Source organism: Populus nigra, chromosome 13 (genome assembly GCF_951802175.1).
Source record: "Populus nigra chromosome 13, ddPopNigr1.1, whole genome shotgun sequence".
NCBI lineage: Eukaryota > Viridiplantae > Streptophyta > Magnoliopsida > Malpighiales > Salicaceae > Populus > Populus nigra.
Window position 1 is genome coordinate 3,597,066 of NC_084864.1, and position 12,806 is coordinate 3,609,871.

General features: G+C 28.2%; 1 protein-coding gene across 1 annotated transcript; it reads right to left on the reverse strand.

Moving 5' to 3' along the window:
* Positions 1-8,024: 8,024 nt before the first annotated feature.
* On the reverse strand, positions 8,025-8,658 carry LOC133670876 (classical arabinogalactan protein 1-like). The gene has a single exon (XM_062091470.1). The coding sequence runs from the start codon at positions 8,536-8,538 to the stop codon at positions 8,149-8,151; it is 390 nt and encodes a 129-aa protein (XP_061947454.1). The 5' UTR covers positions 8,539-8,658; the 3' UTR covers positions 8,025-8,148.
* Between the last annotated feature and the right edge of the window lie 4,148 nt (positions 8,659-12,806).

The window sequence follows — 12,806 nt, forward strand, 5'->3', positions numbered from 1 at the left end:
TGTATTTTGCCCTAACTAATTATATAACTTGAATTGTATTAGTATCTCTTTATATTATTTATCGAGACTTACGATTCTTACTATTTTATGCTTGTAATATTAATGTTGTTTATCCATGTTTGACTACTATTTTGTATGTTTTTGTAAATGAGAAGGAAAAATGAATATGCAATCAATTATGTTTGTAACTAGCAATGATTGTGATTGTGATGTAATATGAATATGTTATGATTGCAGAATGAGCATAAAATAAGTGTAAAAAAATTACCCATAAATTTTGGTAGTATAATTGCTTTGTTTGATCCTGGAAATGAGAATGTTACATTAAAAAAATAGATGCTTGTAAAATCGAGCACAAATAAAATATTAGAATATTTGTTTGAGATTGTGATAATCTTATAAAAATAAATTAAAATAATTTATGAAAATAAATTCAAAATCACGTAAATAAAAGGATAAAATTGTGAAAAAATTAAAAAAATTAAAAGAGAGAGAGAGAAAGAATGAAAAAAAAGGGGTACATCTTCACATTCTATATGAAAAACAAAGAAAGTAATTACACTCAGTTTTTTAGAGTGGTAAGGTAGCTTATCCTTTGGGAACCAAATAGCATAGTTATTAAACCCGGCTAAAGGGCCGGGTCCCGGGTTTTATGGGTCAATCCGGGTCAACCAGGTTTAACCCAGAAAAATTAAAAAAAATTAAAGTTTTACTATTTCATATGAAAAAATCCATGTAAATATATAGGTTATACATATTGTAAACAATGAAGTTTAAGAGAATATTTTAAAAAGTTTTTTATCCCACATTAAAAAGATATTATGTTAAGCTTTTAAGTTGAAGTATTTAAACCAAAAATTTTTTTTATCCCACATTGAAAAAACATAATTTTTTTCTTAAGAACATAGAGTATATATCAAATAGGTTTCAAATCCTACATTAAAAAAACATAACTTCTTTCATGGGAACATAGAGTATATATACGAAAGGGCTTCAAATCTCACATTGAAAAAGCATGATTTGTTTCTTGGGAATATAAAGTATATATACTAATGGATTTCAAATTCCACATTAAAAAAACATAACTTTTTTCATGGGAACATAGAGTATATATACGAAAGGACTTTAAATCCCACATTGAAAAGATATTATGTTATCCTTTTAAGTTGAACTATTTAAACCAGGTTTTTTTATCTCAGATTGAAAAAACATGATTTTTTTCTTGGGAACATAGAGTATATATACTAATGGGTTTCAAATCCCACATTGAAAAAACATATTTTTTTCATGGGAACATAGAGTTTATATACGAAAGGACTTCAAATCTCACATTGAAAAGATACTATATTATCCTTTTAAGTTGAAATATTTAAACCAAAAGGTTTTTTTATCCCACATTGAAAAAACATGACTTTTTTCTTGGGAACATAGAGTATATATACGAAAGGGCTTCAAATCCCACATTGAAAAGATAATATGTTATCCTTTTAAGTTGAAGTATTTAAATCAAAAGGTTTTTTATCATTCCACATTGAAAAAACATGATTTTTTTCTTGGGAACATAGAGTATATATACTAATGGGTTTCAAATTTCACATTAAAAACAAAACATCGGGTCTCATCCAGGTTCGCCCGAGTCATGGGTCGACCCGCCGGGTCGCCCGAGTTGTTACCTCAGCCGGTCTTTTTTTAAACCCGGACCGGTCCAGCCATCAGGTCCTGGATCGACCTGCCAGGTCGGGCCAGGTTTAATAACACTACCAAATAGATAGATTTAATTTTAATAGACAAAAAATAACATAAAAATATCTTAAACTTTAATAATAATAATAAAAAAAGTTAATTACAGTAGAATAGTGTGGTTTCAAAATGCTATCAATATGGGTTAAGGATGGTAACGAGTATCCATGAATTGAGTATCTAGTGTATTTGTATAAATTCCTAAATCAAAAACAATATCTATATTAAGTTTAAGTATGCATTAAGTACTATTTTATTATTTTATATAAAATAAACGATTATATATATATATATACATATATTATTTGTGATTTTTAAAAGGTTATATATATTTGGGATGTTTGTGATTTAGTTTTAAATCCGGGTTAAATAAGGAGTCTGGGTTAAAAGATTTTAAAGTTGACATATTAGATTGAGTTTAATAATAATATTAAATAATTTTTTTAATTTAAATTTTTTCATATTTCAATTTTTTTTTTATTTGAACAACAGTGTAGCGCGGCATGTAAACTAATATTATTGTAGATTATTGTAGATGTTGGAGGGTTTAAGAGTGCACTTAGATTCTTGGGCGAACATTAGCCTAAACATGCTACAAGTTGTCTAGAATTCAAAGCACAAGACAGCCTCATGTCCTCAACTATTCTTTCTCTTTAGAATCGTTTCCAGCTTACAAGGCACATGGGGTCATGGAAAATCACTCTCTTAGCTTTGGAAAATCGAAAAGGAAAAGCAAACCCAACGCCCAATCTTGACCGGGGCTTTTGTTGATTCTTCACCACGGCAGTCCACCATTGCTATTTCACCTTCTTCTTTTTTTGTATTGTGTTCCAAATAAGGTTGATTGCATTTTGAATTTAAAAAAAAAATTATATTTTTATATCGTTTTAATGTAATAATATTAAAAATAATTTTTAAAAAATAAAAACATATTATTATAATATATTTCTAAGTAAAATATAATTTGAAAAATAATCGTTACCACACTTTCAGACACCCCATGTTAACCCACAGTACACAAACTTTTTAATTGTGATTTCTTTATAGATATCTAAGAATTAGGGATTTAATATTTAGTGAATATTAGTAATTAAAATTATTTGCAATACATTGGTTCTCAACCTAATAATTTAAACTATTAGGTGAGGTCTCACCCCTCCTTAAGTGAAAGTCTTTTGGACTTGAAACTTACACAAACTTATACTATTTTGTACTTAATTTTTATTATATAAATGAGAATGATGAGGTTTAAACTCGTGACCACTTGGTCATTAAGGCTTTGATACCATGTCAAAGAACCATCTCAACCTAATAACTTAACCTGATAGATGAGGTTTCATGATATAATTTATATTATTCTCTAACAAAAAGTAGCTAAAATTAAAATTTTATTTTTATTTTAATTCTTATTGTGTTATCTTTTTCTATGGTAGGTGTTAATTTTGGATTTTTTTTTCCTTCAATCACTAACAACCAACTACAAATATACATTGGTTTGGTTTTAAAGGAATAAATAAATAAACCAATCTCCATAATTACATAAAATAACTTTGCAGGTAGTAATTTGAGACCATTTAATTTATTTCCCATCTTATTATCTAGATTTTAATAAATTTATCAATTTTTGTAATAAATTTATTAAAATACAATAGAAATGACTTTAAATGGACACATAAAAATATAAACGATAAATTACAGTAATTATTTTGATATATCATAAACTTATTCTTAGAAATCTGAAGACATTATAATTGGTAACAAAAATATCATTAAAAAAGAATGATTTTTAAATTAAAAATATATATATTTTAAATAAAAATCAAAGTTTTTAATATTTACTTAAACATAAATGAGTTTTTATTAAACCATTAAATTTTTTTAATCAATTGAGTAATTTTATTATCCTAACATAAATTACTTTAAAGCCCAGGAAAAGACCCAGGTGTGTTTTAAGTGGGTCTATTCTGACAAGAAAAGGAGACTTAGAGAGTGGGACCGGTCCAAGGGAATCCGTGTCTGCTGAGTTCCGAGTTCCAATTCTCAGCATGCTGTTCCTTTTTTTCACGAAAATTAACTCTTGTTTTTTTTTTCATTGTATTTTTTATTTAAAAATTAAGATTTGGAAAATAAAAACGAAAATAGGCAATTACTCATTAACAACAACAACAATTAGTCAATTATGAAATGACTACATTAACTACAATCACGGAACCAATTAAAAGAAACAAAAAACACTGAAAATAAGCCACCACTCTTCACGAAACAAGACAACCGACTCTCCATAACGACTCTAAATCACCAAAACGGCAGCGAAGAGACCAGCAAGCAAAGACCCACCAACAGTAACTCTATTCAAAACGGCATCGTTAGCAGATGGACCAGGAGCATCAGATGGTGACTTGGAGATGCTGGAAGGAGGGATGCTGGATGCTGGAGGAGGAGAACTGACGGTTGTGGGAGATGGTGGAGATGCCACAGGAGGAGTGGTGGGGCTCTTCTTGGGTGCAGGTGGAGAGACAGGAGGGCTGGAAGTTGGAGGAGGAGAAGTAGCAGTAGGTGGTGGTGCAGATGTTGGGGTGCTGGCTGGTGGCACTGGAGATTTTGTGGGAGAAGAAGTTGGAGAGGAGGTTGGAGATTGTGCCATGGTGGAGGTCAAGAACAATACCGTTAGCACCACCAAGGCTAGAACGTTTGAGCTGGCCATTGTTGAAGAGAAAAGCTAAGAGTTGTCACAGAGAGAATTTAGAGATAGTAAAGAGCTAAAGAAGTGTAGGAGTGGCTTGAAAGGAGGAGAGGGTGACCGGAGGTATATATAGTGCGGTGTGTGCGCGTCTCTTTGATGACTTTGTTAGTCCACCGTTGAATTGGACTCCAATCAAATTGTGAAGGTTTCTCTTTATTTCTTTATTTATTAGCAGTGATTTTAATGACAGAATATATATATATATATATATATACTGTGAAATTAATTATTTTTAAACTAATTTTCATATATTGTGACTAAATATCTCCTAAATTGAATTGTAAATAGTCCATTTCGAATTAAAAAGGGTAACAATAGAAGTTATTTTTTACAAGCCTTCTTTTAATTTTGAATTAAAAAGGGTAACAATAGAAACTATATATATTTTTTATTAATATAGGTGTCCGAGTCAGTTTGCGTATACTTCGACTACTCTCACGAGTCCTGAAGTTAACAACCATGTAAGCCTTCAGTAGCCCTGAGGTTTGTAAAACTCGAATTGATAACCTGACTAGTTAAGTTGCTCACTCAATATTATAATAGAAACTATTTTGATCTTATTGTATGGAGATGGTTGAAATAAGAGTCTCGTGGGACTAGTTATAACTCAAACCTCGTATCGAGCCATAATAAGAATATTTATTTTATTATGGCATATTTAAGTTTTTATTCCAAATAAATCATTTATAATTAATAGTTTGTGAAATATATATTAAGATTTTATAAATATAAAATGAAAAATATAATTTTTTTAGGATACAAGAAGAGGTTTTATAGTATTCTAAAAATAACTAATAGTATTTTATTGGTTATTATCTATGAATCTATTTTAAAGGAAAATAAAGATAAAAATAGAAGATAAAAATTATTAAAAGAAATATTTTTATTTTTTGATGAGTTTTATATTTTATTTTATATATGTTATTTGTATTTATCTTTTTCTTTCTTTATAATAGATTTAAAAGGTAACTAATAAAATATAATTAATTATTTCTGGAAAATATAATTTTTTTTTTTTTGAGGATACCACCATTAATTTTGCACAAAAAATGTATAGTTAAATGAATAAAAGAGGTAATGTTACATCATAATGGGTGGCCAACTAGTAAGGGACGGTTTGGCATGCGTTAATTTGGGAAGGCATCCAACGTGGTTCGTGGACGGCCACTAAGATACAGATGTGAATTGATCACGAACGTACACGTGCAATGGAACGGTGATGATAAATTATCGTAAACCGTCCATTGCAATACTAATATTTTAGTCAAATCAATATTGTAACGGCAAAGAAATAGAAAACGACGACTGGTGGGGACCACGTACGTGGAAATCTGTTACTAGCTGGAAACCTAAGTGATACGTTTTAGGACTCTTTTGTCTTTTTCGTTTTTCTTTTCTCGTAAAAAGTCAACAAAATCAAAGAGCACCAACGTACGCACATCCCCTTTTCTTTTTTCCCGTGGCAGTGATTTTATGTTCTTGAATATTGCGTGATATGTGTGACTTCTTTTCTTGATTATTATTTTTTTTTTTGATGTTTGAGTTAATTTGTGTGTATTTTAATTAATTTTATAGATTTCAAAGCTAATGATCATGTAAGTTTCCAGTGATCATTATATTAACAACTATATGATTCGAACTTGAAACCATAGAAGAAACAAATCTTTTAATTCTAAATTCTTATCACTTGATCACCTATTAGATGATTATTTCTTGATTATTGTTTACAACTTTGAGACTTGACCCACTTGAACAAGATTTATTTTATACTAGCCAAATTAACCAGGTATATTATTTGTTGGATTAAAAATTATTTTTAAATATAAAAAATATACAGGTATAATCATGTTTTCTTAACATAAAAATTCAGTTATAAACTTAAAATATGATGATTTTGTTTAATAAAATAAATTGATAATTAAATGCATGAATAAATTCAGGTATAATTATTTATGTCACGAGAAGCAATTTAATTTTTTTTAAATACCTACTTATCTGGCCTGAGCTTTAAATTACATCAGGTTCAAGTTAATATAATGTGACTCGATCAACATGATAGGTCTAAATGCAACCCAGTCAAACCCAATCAAAACTTGATTTGATTTAAAAAAATTAAAGATAATGTTGTTTTAACTTTTTCTTCTTCTAAATATTAAGAAAATGATATTTTAGATCCGTCTTGATTAACCCGGGTTAACCAGCTACTAATATACACAGAGATTTTTATATTTTCATTTTTTGATAAGACAATATTAATTAAGAGGGTATAAACTGTAATTTTAAAAAAAGGTATATTTAGAGTGTTTGCTTGGTCGAATTAATTTTTTTAAAAAACTTTCCCTTTATAAAATTACTTAAAAGAAGAGGATTTTTTTTATTAACATTTTCTATATATTTATATTTTGAACATAACATTATTGGTAATTAAAGAAGATGGTTATGCAAATAAATAGATTATATTAAAAAATAACAAATTTATATAATTTTCTTGCAATTATCATATAAATTACTTATACAACATCATCCACCACATGCACGTCAATTGCTGATATTTTGACATGGAATGCATTGCAAACATATTCGTGGATAATATAAACAAGGCCAAGATTAAGTAGAAGCCCAAAAGAAGAAGGGGTATTTTCCCTATTTTATTCTTTCCTAGTGTCCCCCTCCCCACAAACCATAATGTTGTATTTGGTAAAAATTCGTGGACTGAATTCATGATAAGGGTTACCTTGTTTAAGGGGCAAAAATAATGTCCATGGTTGATGGTGTTTTTTTTTATAATTAATGTGAGTGTTCGATTCAGCTTTCACGTATCTCGATTTATTCTATGAACTCTGAAGTTAACGACTATCAACTATACATATTATTTTTTGTCTAAAAATAATTTATTAACTCGAATTAGGTTTCATTTTAAACAACTTGTTTTCAAAATTATAGAGATATGATAAACTTATTTATTACTTTAAATAATATTATAATTGGTCTAAAAACATGAAATCAATCTTAATTTAAAAAACTTCTCATTGAAACTCTTCTTATCGAATAAATCAATAATTTTATAGCTTGGATTAGGTTTTTCATTTTAAACTGGTTATTTTAACAAAACAAAAAAGAAAAAGAAAACAACAAATACTGAGTTGGTTCACTAACCTACGGGTTAATCCGAATATTCCACCATTCACTCACTATGAGTTATTTGAACACATTGCTTCTATAATCTTTAGGGCATTGATACACAAACTCATTATATCGAAGTTGCAAATTTGAAGAACGAGAAATCAATAGCAAAAATAAAAGTGCACAGGTGTGTCCCAATTGAAAATATATCTAAAAATAAAGGATCAAATTGCAATATTGCGAAATGGGTCATGGAATTTAATTAATAGTTTCATTTAAGTATCATTATTATTTCTCATCTCGTTCTCGTTCAATTCTATTAGAGAATATTCATGATTGATCTTTTTCTTAGTTAATTTCAGGAGAAACAATGGCTTTTGAAGGTAATAAATAAATAAACTAGCAACCACACCAAAGATGATTAAAATCTCTTTAATTGAATAAATAATATAATAAGTACAAATAAATAAAGCAATGTAATCAGGATAAAATATATTAAATTAAAATTGATAGAGCAGATATAAGCCTAAATTCTCTCCGCTTTAAAGCACCAAAACGGCAGCGAAAACACCGACAGCAACAGATCCACCGAAAGCAAATCTGTTCAAAACGGCACCGCTGTTGGGGCCGGGAGCTGCAGCTGGAGTGTCAGAGATAGTAGAAGTTGGGACACCAGTTGGGGAAGATGCTGGAGGAGGAGAAGGAGGAGAGGTGGTGGTGACGGGGGATGGTGCATCTGCACTGGGTGGTGGAGTTGTCAAAGGAGAAGGTGCAGATGCCGGTGGCTTCACGGTGCTTGGTGCTGGGGAAGAGGCTTTTGGTGGTGATTTGGAGGGTGAGGTTGCAGGGGAGGATGCTGGAGATTGTGCAATTGTGGAGCTCACTAGGAATGTGATTAGCATAAAGAAAACAATGCTCTTGATTCCAGCCATTTCTTGAAGAGTTATGAGAGAAGCAAGGAAGATAATGGCTGTTATAAGCTGAGGCTGAGAGAGAGAGAGAGAGAGAGAGAGAGAGATTTGCTTGAATTGGTGAAGTGCGAGAAGAAACAGAGGATGGAGAGGGTATATATAGGGGTGTGGGGTGAGAGAGAGAGAGAGAGGGGACACTTCTGGACCTTCTGGTTAATTTAAGAGCCGTTGGATTATTATTTTTTACAAGGATTTTTCTTTATTTTTTGACACGAATTTCGAGGGAGATTAACGGTAATTAATTTTTTTTTAATTGGAATGTATTATTATGAATACAGTTGTAATTATAGTTTGCATGAAGATAAAAACATGTTACTCTACATTATTTATTCTTTTTTTTATGAGTTAGCTTGTTTTAGGATTAAATATCCAACATTAAAGAGTTTATTAAAGGTTTTTTATTATTATTTAAGTGATGTAATGATAGTAATATGTTTTGTATTAATTTAATATCAATAAAAATTATTTTATTTTTTAATAAAAAATCCAGCTTTGAAATCAAAATCTTATTATGGGTACTAATAATTCCTCAATAGAAATATTTTCATTTTCAAAAAAAAAAAGAAGAAATGATGTAGGTCTTACCATGTGTATAGATCCATTCTGTTTGTTTTTATATTTCAAAAATGTTTTTGAAAAAAATTAAAATTTTTTAATTTTTTATTTGCTTTAAATTAATATTTTTTTTGGTATTTTTAGATCATTTTGATGTGATGATTTCAAAAATAATTTTTTGATACATTTCTAAGTAAAAAGTATTTTAAAAAGCAACCGCAACTATACTCAGAAGTAAATCAATGTCGAAAATTTTGATACATTCCTCAATATTGTAAAAATATTTTCATTTTCAAAAATAAAAAAATAAAAAATAATGTAGGTCTTACCATGTGTACAGTCTTCTAAGTAAATGAAAGTTATATTGTTATAATTATAATTTTTTTTTTAATATGACTATTAAAATTCTAATACAATATTATTATTTTTAAATTCATAATTCATAAACTATGTTTTAAGATAATATTTGATTATTATTTTGGAACATGTAGAAATTTAAATAATAAAAACAAAACGAACATGTTTTTTTGGATATTTTCTATTTAAAAATATAAAAATTACTAAAAATCTACCAAGCATTAGTAAACTGTAATCTAAGAAATCTTATTATCATAAAAAGAAGAGAAGCATATAATAAGTAAATTTAAATAATATCCTAATATTTATCATTTATGAATTAAATAAAATTGTTAATAATCTGTATTTTCACATTATCTAGCGTCAGCATGAAGATTAGGAAAAAACACGGTTTTAAGTCCTTTTGGGTTGGTGGCCAAGCAAGCAATCAGACGGTTTTAAGTACAGCTGTCAAATGAATCAGGAACGTACACGCGCGTAGGAGTTTTCAAAGTCGGAGAAATTTGGACAGCAAAGATAATTAGAGAACTTTTGCCATGTGCTAACGGTCGGAAAAAGGAAAGCGTGTTCGCGTAGGGTGCCGCGTGGTCATTATTTGGAAATAAATTTATTAAGTAAGATTTATTAAAGGACAGCGCATCAATTACTTCGTTAGTTTTTTTTTTTTTTTTAAATTACCCTAAGTATCTCATAATTTTTTATTTAAAAATCAAGTTTTTTTTAATATTATATTTTACCATTTTAATCAAAATAAATTTTAAAAATCAACAAAATAACAATAACTTTATTTTATATATTAAAATATTAAAGTAATTATTATCACACAATTTATTCTTTTTCTTCACGCTAATTTTCTCTAAACTCACGTCTTAATCTTGTTACAATAGTTGTTCTTCGACACGAGCTTCTACCATAAATTTCATTATAAATCACCTAAAAATTCTAGCTTTTCTTTTCTCTAGCCCTAGAAGCAAAGTCCGAATCAAAGTAACAAGGTCAATTTTATCTTATGTCTTTTAGAAAAGCTCCACTCGCCATTGATTTAGGTTGTTGATGGTGGAGTGGGAGAGATTTTGGTGGGTGAGGATTACATAACTTTAGAGAAGGATTTATGATCGAGCTGGATTTAATATCTGTTTGGTTTAAAGGTATGATTTTTTTAAGTACAATCTTTTTAAAGCACAAACGATGCCTTACAAAAATAAAAAATATAAGTTTTTTTATGTGGATTTCATAAAAAGAAACCATCCACACCTCTAAATCAAACACCCTCTTATTATATGCTTAAAATCATTTAGATGCTAAAAATATAAGAATTAAATGAATTTAAATAAATTAATGCTAGCTAGTGGAAGAATAAATAACATATTTAGCATTATAATCCAAGCAATTTTAAAGTATGGCCATGTCATGTGGCATCACCCCCACCCCACCTCGATGAAGCTTTTTCTCATTACAAGTTTTTTCCTTTAATAAATTGTGATGGACCATTCTAAAGACATCATTAAAAGACACGAAGACCCAAAATTATAAGGTAATGTGGGAAGGAAGACTGCTGTAGAACCTCGTAGAGTGATTAATGGTGGAGTTGGATGTGGTACCAAAACAGGAGAGAAGGACTGCCTTTTTTTCTTTTTTCCTTTTCTTTTCTTTGTTTCCTCTTGCTTTCTCTCTTTCACTTTTTTTTTTCATTTTTTTTGGTAGATTTTTTTTTTATTTTTAGACCTTAGGGACACTTTAATAATCATTTCAAATATAATAACAACCATATATATATATATATATATATATATGCCTCATGATTCAGGATGCGAGTTTGACATATTAACCCGGATTAATCTCAGTTGTTTTTTAGGTTTTTTTTAATTAATTTTTTCAGTTTCATCTTTTAACATTGAGTTTGTTGGAAATTGAGTTTTATAATTTTTTTTATTTGTTTTCTTTGAGGTTATCATGATTTTATGACTCGGTATATAAATTAACATGTTAACTTTGATTGATCTGAATCAATCCAATATGTTGTTATCTTAATATTTATTTTTTTTAAATCTTATATAAAATAGTTATTTTGACTTAAACTATATTTTTTCCAGTTATCTAGATTGGTTTTAAACTCGACAAGATGATCGAGTCACATCAAATCAATTTTTATATAGTTAAATTTTTTTAACTAAAAAAGCATTAACAACTCCCAGATATATTTTTTTTACATTTTTTTTTGAATCATCCCATGATATAATGGAGACCAATTATCTAGTACTATAGTAAAGTAGAAAGCAATCTATATATATATATATATATATATATATATATATATATATTCATTAATTCATTAAATTACAATACCATGAAAGTAGAATTTTAAAGGAATGACCGCATCATGAAATAGTAAAAAACTAAGGGACTATGAAAGGAAAAACTTGGCTATAAACAGTAATGTGAAAGAGGTTATAATTTATGGATAGGAAAACCTAAATCTTTTAGTTTTTTTCTAGTTTACATGAATACCTTGCAAGTCATATTAATTTTTGTAACAAAAATATATCTAAGTTATAGAAAATTATTTGATATTTTTATTAAGCTAACCCAATATATCAACTTTGAAACTTTCTAATTCGACTACTTGCCTAACCCGTATTTAAAATTAAACAATATGAGAGTTACCCTGACTTGATCCAATCCATTTGACTGATAAAAAAACATCTTGATTAACTAGTAAAAAAAATTTGAGGTTGAAATAAAAAAACAATGATGAGAGTAATATAAAAAACCTCTCAACTCAATTCCTTACCTAACCCAAGTTTAAAATTAAATAATGTAAGTGTTGTTCTAATATAACTTTGTAGACTTGATTGGTTTAAAGACAACTTAAACAACTGTTAAAAAAATCCGAGGATAAAATTAAAAAAATATAACGAAATTAAAATAAAAAACAAAGGAAAAAAAAATAAAGGGTTAAATTAAAAAGAAAAAAAAGAAAGGAGTTTCATTGATTATATAATCGGTTACCTTTATAATGACACCCAAGTTTTTTAAAATAGAAGTAGTATAATAATATAAACCTAGCTAAAGAAATATTTACCTTGGGTGTTCAAAAAACCATTCAATAGTGAAAAATGAGAAAATAAAATAAAAATTAACTAAAAACACTAAACTAAATGAAAAACTGATTAAATTAATTTTTAAAATCATAAAATATACTCGATTCGGTTTAGTTTTTTTAATTTAATGACTATATTTGTTCTTGGTACTTTTTATTATTATTTTTCCTTGCAGTTTGGTGAATTAAATCCTTCAAGTCAAATCCTTTAAATTTA

Bases quoted from the DNA above. Each gene is read 5' to 3' on its own strand.
- LOC133670876 (XM_062091470.1), bottom strand. From the start codon at position 8,538: ATGGCTGGAATCAAGAGCATTGTTTTCTTTATGCTAATCACATTCCTA.